Source organism: Typopeltis vanoorti, chromosome 8 (assembly GCF_054136105.1).
Source record: "Typopeltis vanoorti isolate ZY-2024b chromosome 8, IOZ_Tvanoo_1.0, whole genome shotgun sequence".
Lineage (NCBI taxonomy): Eukaryota > Metazoa > Arthropoda > Arachnida > Uropygi > Thelyphonidae > Typopeltis > Typopeltis vanoorti.
This window is the reverse complement of record NC_143556.1, coordinates 59,980,482-59,994,778: the sequence shown is the minus strand read 5'-3', so window position 1 is coordinate 59,994,778 and position 14,297 is coordinate 59,980,482. Positions and strand designations below refer to the sequence as shown.

The window sequence follows — 14,297 nt, the reverse complement described above, 5'->3', positions numbered from 1 at the left end:
CTTGGTAGGAGGAAAATTGTAGATGTAAATTTTTCATGTAGTACTATCATATTATGTACACCCCTTGAGGGTACATGTCAGGAATTTGATGATGATGCAATACTTTATTCAACTTTTTCAAAATGTATCTTTTTAAAAAAAAAAAACAAAAAAAACAGGTGACTATGCACATTACATGCTTTTACTTCAGAAAATGCTTAAAACAGGTACGTCTTTTTTTTAATTATGTATCTTTTGGTATTTACAGTGATAACTTGCCACACATATTCACTAGTTTGTTATTCATAGTGACTTATAAAACCTCTTGAAGTAACACAAAATTTGAAAAAGGGCACCATCTACATTCCATCACAGGTGCCATTCTTTTCAGTTTTCTGAATTTCCTAGTCTGATGATTAAATATTTATACATTCAGTACTGTGCATATATATATATATATATATATATATATATATATACACACACATACACACACACACACACACACACACACACACACAGTATGATGTAAGAGAAACTAAAGAAGAATTTCTGCAGTATAAACAGGTAAAACGACAGCTGCTAAATTGAAGAAACATGAAAGATCTGAGATAATTTTAATGTTTAGAAGGGTAGGAAGATAATAGAGATAAAGATGCTGAAACATTCAATTAAATGTGTTTAGCAGGTCTCCCATTTATTACTGGATAATTTATACAATGTGATGCATTTGTGTCTGCATAAAAGCAAGCTGTGAAAGGAATCTATTCAATAAATACTCAAAAAGATAAACTGTCACCATACAAAGCAGACCTGGCAGGAAATGCATATTGATGATAAATATCCTTCGGGGGAGTTCTGTCACTATTTTAATGCAATCTGATTATTATGTCTTTCAAAATATGCAGCAATGAAGGTCAAGTTTCAACTCAGTGTATTTGAATGTACACTTTATAGTACTGACTAAACAAACACACGTAATAACCACAGTAATAAGTTTTAATAAGTAAAATTAAAAATTCCACAGAGTTTCAAGCAAAAATAAAAGACATTCAACTGTTGGAAACTGACATGCTAATTAGCTTCGACATTGTCTCCCTCTTCACTAATATCCCCCATAAGGAAACGGTAGACTTGTTAACTCAAAAATTTCCATCTGATATTGTTGAATTATTCAAATTTGTTATTACATCCGGTAACTTCACTTGGAAAGAAAAAATTTACAAGCAAGTGGAAGGAACAGCAATGGGGTCTCCCTTATCACCAAACTTAGCAAACCTGTTTCTAGAATACCTTGAAGAAAACATTTTCACATTTAAACCCAAACCAAAAATTTGGCTACGATATGTCGATGAAGTCTTTGCTGTCTGGGATCATTCCAAACAAGAACTACACCTGTTTCTAGATAAAATAAACCTTCATCTTCGCATCAAATTATGCTAGAAAAAGAATCTCCACAGGCTATCTCCTTTCTGGATTTACACGTTCAAAGAAAAGATGGTTCCATCTCTACTTCTGTCTATGGCAAGTCATTTTCAGGTCACTACATTCACAATTCTTCTACTCATCATTCATCTTAAAAATCTGGCATCATTAAATCATTAGTAACAAGAGCACACAGATTCTGCTCCTCTAAAGAATCTCTAAACCAAGAATTGGAAATAATCAAAAATACAGCCATACTAAATGGATACAATCTTAAAGCAACTCAAAAAATCACCAGTCACTTCCCCACACATCAACCTAAACAAGAACAAGCCCATAGGATTCCCATACCTTATGTCAAAGGCATCTCCGAACGTCTTTCAAAAATTATGAAGAAATACAAACTTGCTACTACCTACAAGCCAATCAACAAGATCTATAACTTGTTATCTTCTCCTAAAGACAAACTCTCACCTCTGATGCTACCTGGCATGTACGAGGTTCCATGCTCCTGTATTGTCTTACTATGGACAGACAGGTAGATCTGTTCATAAATGCATTTCGAAACATCAAGATCATATCCATCATCAAACCGAAGAAATCTGGCCTCGCACAACAGAGTTGAAAACCCAAACCATAGGATCCATTGGGAAAAGACCAAACTTCTACATAGATCTTTATATAAACATTCATGTTTATATAAAGAAAGTGCTGAAGCCCTACTTCACAGACCAAATCTAAACCATAATGACGTAAAGGTTCAAAATTTTACACAATTTTGTATGACCCTATACTATTCCTAAAGTATAGGGTCATACAAAATTGTGTAAAATAATTTTTATATATGTTATCTTATATTTTAATGTAATCTCCCCCCCCCCCCTTCCAGATATATTTTAATTTAATTCTATAAGATGCTACTGCATGCATATTGGGATTCGATGTCCTAAGATACTTAGGATAAAATATTTACTTATTAAAACTTATTACTGTGATTATTACGTGCGTTTGTTTAGTCATGAATTCTCCACAAGTTTCATTGTACAATAAAATTTATAGTACTGAGCCGCTGAAAATCTGAACTGGATGAGGCTAACCCACATAAATATCGCAAAATTATGATGAATATGCTCTGGATAATTAGTCTATCCCTTTTAACCTGAAAGGTGCAAATACTTGTACTGCTTTTATGTGAATCCTACCAATGAAAGGCTCTAAACCTACAGTATTGTGGGTGAGCCATGGAACTTTGTCACTGGAACTTCTTAAGCAAAGCATTTCCAAAAAAGAAAAGCAAAGTTACAGGCCATTGTATAGCCACCAAAAGCTTTATACACCTCTTGATTTCTTTCTGTAAAGTCATTTAAAGTCAGTGGTATGCGTTTCCAAATTACGCACTAACCATCCAAAATATATATATTAAGGTTATTACTATACTGATAATTGTTCAGGCATCTTGCATAGCATATGCATATCCAAAAATAAATAAACAGCATTGAACCTTTACTGCACTACAAGTCTAGTTGGCAGAGTAAATAGCATGCTGGTTTTCCATCAATAGGCTGTGGGAAAAGGTAAATAATATTTGGTTAACCGATCAAGTGTTGATCAATATTTTATTAATTAACTGGACCAACTAGTTTCGCCACACTTATCTGTTGGCTTCTTCAGGGCACTTACATATAGGTTTAAACACTCTCACAATTATGCCTAACTGCAAAACTGACAAGAATAAAAACTGACTAGAATAATTACAAATGAAATAGTATCGAACGTGAGTGAAACACGTATCGCGTGTACAAGATCAGCTAGCTGTTGCTGAGGAACCTTCTGTAGTTTGTATTAAAGTTCATTTCTTCCGTTTTTAAGGCTCTGATTAAGGTTTTCCATATCTCTGGCAGTATTAGGCCTTGATTTCTGTTAAGGTTCACAGTAGAACGGGCGACTGTGGCTGCTTCTTTGAACATTCTTGAATGGTAATCTTCCTCTAAGTAGTGGGAACAGCTTTTGTCCCACTCGATGACATGGTTAGTTGTGGAGAAATGAGACGATAGCCCAGAAATGTCCTGTCTGTTGTTTTTGACATAGCCAATGTGCTCCTTTTGCCTGATTTTGAGGCTTCTCGAAGTCTGTCCGATGTAATTAGAGCCACATGAGCGTGGAATATTATAGACTCCAGCATATTTGTAGAAAGGATGGTTGTCTTTTGGAGATCTTAGTAGTTTACGAATAGTATCTATAGGTTGAAATGCTACTCTTATTTTGTGTTGTTTGAGGAGATTGGCGAGCTTGTTGGAGATGCCACTTACATACGGAATTGCAATCGTTTTTATATATTGAATCTCTTCTTGTTCTCTTTGTGGTGGTTCAGAGAAAAGGATTTTATTGACTAGTCTTCTTGGATAGCCGTTCAAGTACAGATTGTTGGAAATAAATTTTAACTCATCTTGAAGGGTCTTGTTGTCCGTTGAGATGCAAATAGCTCTTTTCTTTAACATGTGTATAATGCTGAGTTTATGTGATATGTGGTGAGAGGAGTTAAAATGTAGGTAGCGACCTGTATTGGTCGGTTTTCTGTAGACCGATAGATTTAAACTGCTATCAGTTTGTTTTTTGATTAAGATGTCTAAAAACGGAAGTTGTTTTTCTCTTTCAAGTTCCAGAGTGAATTTAATAGAATGATGGAAAGCGTTGATCTTTTTGAGAAAATCATATATGTCATCTTTGTTGTTGTTCCATATGATGAAGATATCGTCCACGTATCTAAACCAAATTTTAGGTCTAGGAAAAATTTGTGATAGGATTTTGTTTTCTAAGTCTTCCATAAAGAGGTCAGCACATGAAGGTGAGAGTGGGCTTCCCATTGCCAAGCCTGTTAACTGTTGATAGATTTTATTTTTCCAAGAAAAATATAATTGGAGTTTAGGCAGTGAGCAAACAATACGGTTATATCTTGTGGGAATAAGGTACTTAAGATGTCAATGACCTCTACTACCTCTGTTTACCGTCTTTTAACAAAGGATCCAACATTAAAAAATCACAATGATACCAACGAATTACTACGCAATTTATCTAACTGGCCAACAGACTTTATTAAAAAACTAAAATCGATGCATCCTTTAACTCCGAGACTCTATGGAGTTCCAAAAGTGCACAAAGAAGGTATTCCTTTACGCCCAATCGTTGATGCAATCAACTCGCCCACCTACTTATTGTCAAAACATCTCTTGACTCCTACAGCAATACATCCACAACTCAGAGAGTTACATCAAAAACTCTGGACATTTCGTAGAAAAGCTAAAAAACATCAAGATATCGGATAATGATCTTCTAGCCAGCTTAGATGTCACCTCTCTCTTTACAAACGTTCCCGTAGTAGAGGTCATTGACATCTTAAGTACCTTATTCCCACAAGATATAACCGTATTGTTTGCTCACTGCCTAAACTCCAATTATTTTTCTTGGAAAAATAAAATCTATCAACAGTTAACAGGCTTGGCAATGGGAAGCCCACTCTCACCTTCATGTGCTGACCTCTTTATGGAAGACTTAGAAAACAAAATCCTATCACAAATTTTTCCTAGACCTAAAATTTGGTTTAGATACGTGGACGATATCTTCATCATATGGAACAACAACAAAGATGACATATATGATTTTCTCAAAAAGATCAACGCTTTCCATCATTCTATTAAATTCACTCTGGAACTTGAAAGAGAAAAACAACTTCCGTTTTTAGACATCTTAATCAAAAACAAACTGATGGCAGTTTAAATCTATCGGTCTACAGAAAACCGACCAATACAGGTCGCTACCTACATTTTAACTCCTCTCACCACATATCACAAACTCAGCATTATACACATGTTAAAGAAAAGAGCTATTTGCATCTCAACGGACAACAAGACCCTTCAAGATGAGTTAAAATTTATTTCCAACAATCTGTACTTGAACGGCTATCCAAGAAGACTAGTCAATAAAATCCTTTTCTCTGAACCACCACAAAGAGAACAAGAAGAGATTCAATATATAAAAACGATTGCAATTCCGTATGTAAGTGGCATCTCCAACAAGCTCACCAATCTCCTCAAACAACACAAAATAAGAGTAGCATTTCAACCTATAGATACTATTCGTAAACTACTAAGATCTCCAAAAGACAACCATCCTTTCTACAAATATGCTGGAGTCTATAATATTCCACGCTCATGTGGCTCTAATTACATCGGACAGACTTCGAGAAGCCTCAAAATCAGGCAAAAGGAGCACATTGGCTATGTCAAAAACAACAGACAGGACATTTCTGGGCTATCGTCTCATTTCTCCACAACTAACCATGTCATCGAGTGGGACAAAAGCTGTTCCCACTACTTAGAGGAAGATTACCATTCAAGAATGTTCAAAGAAGCAGCCACAGTCGCCCGTTCTACTGTGAACCTTAACAGAAATCAAGGCCTAATACTGCCAGAGATATGGAAAACCCTAATCAGAGCCTTAAAAACAGAAGAAATGAACTTTAATACAAACTACAGAAGGTTCCTCAGCAACAGCTAGCTGATCTTGTACACGCGATACGTGTTTCACTCACGTTCGATACTATTTCATTTGTAATTATTCTAGTCAGTTTTTATTCTTGTCAGTTTTGCAGTTACGCATAATTGTGAGAGTGTTTAAACCTATATGTAAGTGCCCTGAAGAAGCCAACAGATAAGTGTGGCGAAACTAGTTGGTCCAGTTAATTAATAAAATATTGATCAACACTTGATCGGTTAACCAAATATTATTATTTACTAATTTATGATCAAGAAAACAACCTTCATGATGTGGGAAAAGGTGTTGTGAATGTCTTTAAGGTAGCAGATGAATAAATTATATACTGTAATTATCTCTATCCTACTTATTGGAGGCCTTTAATGGTTTAAAATGTTTCATGTTTTGTCTCTAGAGAAGGTTTCCAAATTATTTAATCTTCTACCCACCAATGAGCTATAAAACCTAAAGAACTATGGGCTTAAAATCTTCTGTTGATGTATTTACCATACAAAAAAATGCCTATATGATTGAATGAATATATTATCTTGCATATGCTGAACTGTACAGATATTAATATATATTTCTTTTAAATGACTTAATGATATGGACTTCTAATTATGGTATCCTTGACATAAAAAATGTGTGTTGTTGCATGATGTAAATCCAGTGTTATTCATAAGTATAGCAGATGAATAAATTTCTTCCGCTTTCATAAGTAGCATATATAAAACAAATTGTAATTTTTATAAGTGTAATATTTAGTAAAACAAAATAAAGACTAAAGCAAAGACTTACCAGCATAGGACCTCACTGAATTAAGGCTAGGTAGTGGTTTCCACTCCATTGTATCTGCATTAAGGACTTCTGCAGAATTTAGTTCTTTTGTTCCATCACAACCACCAACAGCATATGCTTTAGTCCCAATGACTGCAATGCCAAATCTTCCACGAGGCACTCTCATGGACTTCATTGTTGTCCATTTGTTAGTTACTGGATCATACATTTCTACTGTTTTTAAACATTCTCCTCTGTCATAACCACCTAGTCCCATGAAATGAAAAATTTGCTTCAAGAAAAAATGCATTGCACAATGTACTCACCAAAGAAAGAAAATATGCATATATTGTTAATTTAATGTTTTGTATATTTAATGTGCAATACATAAGAATAATACAGTGCATTAACATGAAGTTGAAAAGGATTAGCGAGACAGTCATTTTTGAAACTAAGGATTTCTTTTCAGGAGGATTGAACAAGCAGTAGAGTGTGAAATTCTGACCAATCCACCAAAAAAATGAGCCCCCACATATAAACGGTGTCCTACACTATATCCAAAAAGGATTTAGAACAAATGCTTGAAAACTACTTCAAACTGCCTTCTCAATTTATCATCATCACCTGTGCCTTATAATCCCTCTCACCAACTAGAGGCATAACAGTCAACTCATTACAGATTCCGAGATGTGTTATTACCAGATTCAGTGTTATTACACTGCAAGTCCTATCACATGCTGCTTAAGACAGTTATCCCTAACTATCTTATAATTTCTTTTCTCTTGACTCGGATGCTTTCTGCTCCCCATAGTTGAAATCACCAATAATGATATTTCTTTTTGTATCCATAAAATTTATCTGTTTATGCAGCTCAGTCTTCTTCAGATGATCCTAGTCCATAACAGCGCCAAATTGTACATTGTCTTGTTACTATCTAACTCACACCAAATAGCCTCGAGTCCACTGCTAAAACTCATACCACCACCATCAGAATATGAAGTTTCTACTCTAGTTGGATTCAAGTCTTCTAAAATCACTATTAGCAAAATATAATCAGAATTAGCCAAATTTATCTACCCTGCTATCCTGTCTGTCCTTCCTGAATATACTGCACCCATCACATTTGATTCCTCAACCAATTTTCCCTCCCTATTTTTCATAGCACACAATTGATAAAACTAGTCCTGTATTTGCTGAGATCATCTTAACAAGCTATAATCCCCCCCCCCCCATCTCTCACTCTGTCTCTATGTTATTACACTCACAATATCTACAACTTAATGCATGCATGCAATCATAAAACCACCTAGATATATCTAATTTTCCTGACAATATACATTCACTCTTTCACCAAAAAATTTCCAGCTGCCTGGCCTCAAAGCCATTCAAGTACAATCCATCTTACAATCCAATTATGGACAATCCATCTTGCAAACAAATCCTTTTGACCATCAAAATAACTCCTATACATCAAAATACTGCACATCATTTCTCCTACACTATATACTCATTTGCAACTGCAGCTTTGCTCACTCTTGCCACACCAAAGGCTCGCAAATCTTTACCCTCACCTTTTTTCTCCTACCCCCCCCCAATTAAATTCTTTCGTATCCTCTCTAATACCATACTTTTCTCCTTACAAATATTTTGTTCTGATCAACACAAATCATATCCACATATTCTATTTGCTTGCATATTGCTTCAGTCAAGTCATGTATCTTTGTACTTAGGAAACATACTTTTGTTTCTCACTTACCCAGTATTCCCTTAATCATAGAAGCATCTCAATTACTATATAGTCTAACTTTGTTGTAATAAGCATGGAAATAATGAGATCATGGCTGTAATGATCAAAAAAAGCCATAATTTTAATTTACACATATCCCAATACTACTCATATTTTATAGCAAATGTACACCAATATACCATACAAATTTTGATAACTATAGAAACATTTTTAATTACTCAAGTAGTTCTTGGAATACCCAATTCTTGCAATACACAAAAATGAAAAGAGTGACTTAGCTTTTATGACCCCTTGCATCAGATTACAAAACAGTTTATAATCTAATCTTATCCTTGGAGACCAACTCCTCACTACCTCTGTCACATTACCCAAACACTACCATGATGGTAAAATCAGTTAAACAAATCTTTTGTTGAAAACATGTCTACTAAAAGAAAGTGGTCTCTTGGTTTGTGGAAAAGTTGAAATTATTTGTGAGTTAAAACATGATATGAAAAATGTTGGGTGAAGTATGTAAAAATTTTACTTTGTCCTCTTCATAACTGAAATGAAAAAAATTTAGAAAGCGCGAGCTTACAAATATCGATGAAGCATCGCTTCGATGGTTCACTTCACAAAGAGTGCTAAATTCTCAATAGACAGTGCAATCTTGGTCATAAGCAGAAAAATTTGCTAAACAATTTGGACAATTTTTTGTGTAACAACAGTTGGCTGAATTGATTTAAAAGCCAATTAAAAGTGATTTAAATCATGTTTATTATTAATTAATATTGGTTTTAATTATGGAAAAAGAAAGTGTATTTAGTATTAAGTGCATTGTTTTAAAATTATTATGAAATTCCTGATATGCACCTTCAGGGGGTATATAGGTTTTAAAATTATGGGCAAATAAATTGTGTTTAATATTAAATGTACAGTAGTTTATATAAGCAAGTTCTTGCAAGCATTGTGATTATATTATTTTTTCTCTCTAATACCTTTTTTATCAATTTCTTGAGAATTAAAAAAATAGTAGTTAGTATTGAGAGAAACTTGCAACATGAAATTAAAAATTATCAACATGTTAATGCAAGAAAAGTATATTTAATATATTGCAAGATATTTCAGTTTGAAAATTAACTATCATCAGTGACTTGACAGGAAAGAAACAGCCTTTTACAAGGTAGGATACAAACACAATTGATCATTCAAAATTAGAACAAGCCACATGATGCTACATCACGTAATCATGATATCATTTCACTGAAGAAAGGTAAACATAAGAGTGCAGAAATAAATTACCTGTATAAATTTACATCATACAAAAAACTTAATTTATAAAATCATATTAAAGATATCATTAGACAGATGTATCTAGAAAGTATTAATTAAAGAAATTACTTCAATGCCCTAACTTGAACCAAAATGACTGCATATCCTTTTCAAAAATATGGGAAAGTTTGATCCGAATAACACACTAACTTCTTTTTTTTTTAATTAATACCTAGATACTACATCTGTCTAATGATATCCTTAATATGATTTTATAAATTAAGTTTTTTGTATGACATCGTAAATTTATACAGGTAATTTATTTCTGCATTCTTATGTTTACCTTTCTTCAGTGAATTAGCGATGCAACATCACGTGGCTCGTTCTAATTTTGAATGATCAATTGTTTGTATTGTTGTCCTCGAGTCCATTGAAGAGCTTCTAGACATGACAATGGAACTGTAGAACTGCTTTGGCAATCTGCTGAACTTTGAAGTAGAGCTTTTCTCTAGAGTTACTGTAAATTTTCTGTAGAGCAGCAGCAATTGCTGGACAAGAATAGATACGGGCAGGTGTTAGTTCAACTCCTGGACAGTTCTTGCATGCTTCGTAGCTCCTACTACCATCTGGCTGAATTTTCATGCCTTTAAAATATTCCATCCTTAGTCTGGTGATGATTGTGGTTATTTCTCTATTTTCATTAATTTCACTGATTTCATTCTTCTTCTTGAGCATTTGTTTCACTAATCTTATTTTGGAGACAGAGTTAGCATCGATTAGTGATAGTGAGCGGTTTTTTTTTTTTTTTTTTTTTTTTTTTTTTTTTTTTTTTTTTTTTTTTTTTTAGGTAAATGTCTTACTTCTTTGGCTAGACTGTCTGCTCTTTCACTGTCTTCAACGTTTACATGGGCTGGTATCCATTGCAGTATACAGTTCTCATTTTTCAAATTTAACGTTATTAGTTGTTCATGAATTTCCTGTGAGAGTTTTGTTTTTCCATTTTTTAATACTTCAAGTGCAGATTTAGAGTTGCTGTAAATGGTTATTCCTTCTGTAATGTTTATTACTGGATTAGAGATAGAACTTGGCAGTTGTTTGTATGGCTGTTAATTCACAAGTGAAGTTTGAAGCTATTTTGCCAACTGTAGTTTTTGATTTGCATTTCCTTGCCTCCAGATAGAGTTAGAAAAACCCCTCAACCTCCTTAGTTGAGTACTTCATCAGATGATCCATCAGTGTGGACAATGACATGGTTTAGATTATTTAAGTGATGTATAATGTCAAGTCCTTTAGTTTTATTTTCTTCCTGTGAATCCTTTTTTGAACAAGGCTGTAGGAGATTTAAATTTATCATTGTGTTTTTTGGTAGAATAGTGGAAAGGAATAGCTCTTTGCTTATTTCGATGGACAGATGTTCTAAGTCGATCTGTTTTCTAATATCATGACCGTATTGTAAAGTGTAAATAATTCCATGAATTGTTTATATTTTACCATGTAAAAGACTGTTTCCTGTCAAGCCACTGATGATAGTTTGTTATTTTCAAACTAAAATATCTGAAAATATATTAAATATACTTTTCTTGTGCTAACGTGTTGATAATTTTTAAAATATTAGGTAGATTTAACTCATTGCTGATCAGTGAGTAATGGTTATAATGAGAAATAAATTTAGTTTAATCCTTTATTCAAGTGTAAGCAAACAAAGTTTGCACCTGAAGTATCATCAGGACTGAGGCAACTTATGGTAAAGGTGGACCAAGCTCTCATCACTGCTTGTCTTAGTATCTCCCATAATGCAAAGCACATTTCCTTGCAGATATTATACAAGTCCACAAGGAGATGGATAAAGGATTAAACCGGTTTGGGCCACTACCCAGACCGGTTTCGACCTTTATTGAGGTCTCGTCAGTGGGAGCCAGATCCGGAAGTGGTGATACTAAGGTGGACGTAATGGAGAAGTCATATTTACCTATACAAGTTGCCAAAAGGTGTCCTGAAACGAGTTGGCAACTCGTATAGATAAATATGACTTCTCCATTACTTCCACTTCAGTATCACCACCTCTGGGTCTGGCTCCCACTGACGAGACCTCAATAAAGGTCGAAACTGGTCTGGGTAGTGGCCCTTCCCTTAATGCATAGCATTATACATGGCTGCAAGGAGATGTGCTTTGCATTATGGGAGATACTAAGACAAGTAGTGGTGAGAGTGAGTTACCTCAGTCCTGAAGATACTTCAGATGCAAACTTTGTTTGCTTACACTTGGATAAAGAATTAAACTAAATTTATTATAGTCTAACCAAGCAGGAAAAAAACTTTCAATATAATGAGGAAATTGTTAATCCTGTGATGCTCATTATAACCAAGTTAGACTGTGTAATCATTTCTGCTTGCTTCTAAGACTTCCTTTATTACTCTTCATGTATTTCATTTCCTTTCATGCCTTTCTTGGTATTTGCTAAGCCCTTTTCAAGTCTCTACGGTTCCCATGTGTTAGTATGAAGTACTCTAACACAGTGTTTCACTTTTTCTATTTTATCCCTTTCTAGCACGCTGAAATCTTTCACATCACTGTCACCATCTTGCATTCGAATCCTTCCATAGTCTGCTCAGCATGCATGACTGCTTGACACACCATCTCATTTCTTCCATCCTTTGATATTTCACCTGCATTCAACATTTCACACTCAATTAATCAGCACATGTTTCTGGAATATTCTTGCATCATCATCACATATTCCACTTAAACCACTTACATTTGGTGATGTATGTGTTTCATACAAGCTACACATATAAATTTTTCACATGAAACTCAAAGGACTCACCACCTTCACTATTATACCTCATACACACCTTATCAATATATATAACTATAAAATAACAAACTATGCACACAACTAAATCACATTCAGATTAGAATGTGAATTTAAAATAATTGCTCATAAAATCTACACATTTAAAATAATAAATCTTTACAGCTGTAATTATACTTGCAAATCATAAAAAATAACAGTGCCCTTTAACACCAGAACAGCAACACTACATTTTTTACTTCTTTGTTTCCGTAATACCAAATGCCCATTTAATTTTTGTGCAATTAAGCTTAAGCTAAGTTATTCAGTTTTAATGCGATGGACACAGCACAAGGAATGAATTAAACACAGATTTAATAGTTTTCCAATATTTCACATGACAGAGATATCTGCGATACAATAAAGAATTGTAATGATGCATGCAAATGCAAACTACACCAAAAATAAGTGGAAGATGTTAACCCAGAGACTAAAGTCCTAAGAGAGGCACTGTCTAGGCACCCTTGTCTGTTGGTTGGGAGGTCTATGAATTACTGTTTCCAAAATTTGAGAAGTTTCACATAACCACATTTATTGAGATTTGGTTAATTTTTAAATTGGCTGCTGATTCTAAAAATGTTGATCATGTTTGTATTTACTACAGTGAAGCATGGTATTTAATTCTGTGCAAGGTGTCCAAGAGCATGGTCAGCTAGATGCAACTAACCATAACTGTGAGAAGCAGCATATACTTCGTGTTCTTCAAGACAGATGTTGGCAGATCTTCCAGCCTGTCCATAATAAGCAGCTCCAAGAACAAGGAACCTTGCATGAAACTGTGAGGGGGGGGGGGTCTTTATGATAGCAGATAAGGACAGACAACTTCATATAGGGTTTCAAAGCAATACAGAGTCTTTAAAGTTCTGGCTATTTTTATTCTACATCTGAGGCATCTCACAAAAACAGTGCAAAGTCAACTACTGGAACAACCTTAACTCAATAGAACTGAAAACAGGCATCAACATTGAAGCATCAATTGGAAAAGAAATGGAATAAGCAGAAGAATTATAGACATACTATGTTCACATGATGTTACCAAGAGACAGTTCAGACTACAGTGACCATGGAGAGGAAGAAATAGCTGTAATATTCAACATTAAACACAAAGATAAACTTCTTGAGTAGCAGACAATTGCAATTGCAGACAATTACAAGTATTTGAGAGGAAGAGTTGCAGTCATAAAAAAAAAAAGGGCAAGGAAAGACTGATCTTTGTGGAAGACCTGAATGGCAAAATACATTGGAAATGAATCCCAGACATAAAAATGTGGCTTAAAAAATTTGTGAAAAGATCAAAGCTAATGAAAAATACCTGCTTGATTTCTGTTCAGAACATAAACTAGCTCTTATTAATATTATATTAAATTCACACAGACACACACAAAAACGGAAATGTCATTCTGTCGGAATTCATGCTAATTGGCAATAACATAATTCAAGTAGAGAATATAAAAGAAAGTCATCTGTGTAGTTCTGAGAAGAATAAAAATTGCTATCACATTAAAAGTACAAAAATGTGTATGAGAATCAGAGTTCAGCAGCTTTTAAAAGCTACCTGTAGAATCAAATATATAGATATTATTGGTTAAAAAAAAATTAAAAACAATCAAATCCAAATGACAAAATACAAAAAAAGAACTGCCTGATTCAGGTAAGAAAAGTTGCCTACAAGAATAGAAAAAAATAACTCAAGGATTTTATTAAAATGAAGAAAACAATGTAAGAAAGCCAAGTTC

The 14,297-nt window shown here is 34.1% G+C and overlaps 1 protein-coding gene across 3 annotated transcripts in view; it reads right to left on the bottom strand.

Annotated features, from left to right (window-relative positions):
- LOC150104027 (influenza virus NS1A-binding protein homolog) overlaps positions 1–14,297 on the bottom strand; it is a 266,485-nt gene that overhangs the window by 58,468 nt on the left and 193,720 nt on the right. For all 3 annotated transcript variants that reach the window (XM_090397250.1, XM_090397248.1, XM_090397249.1), the window contains exon 9: positions 6,733–6,978. In XM_090397250.1, the coding sequence (XP_090253376.1) occupies positions 6,733–6,978 (246 nt within the window). The remainder of the gene's footprint in view (positions 1–6,732; positions 6,979–14,297) is intronic.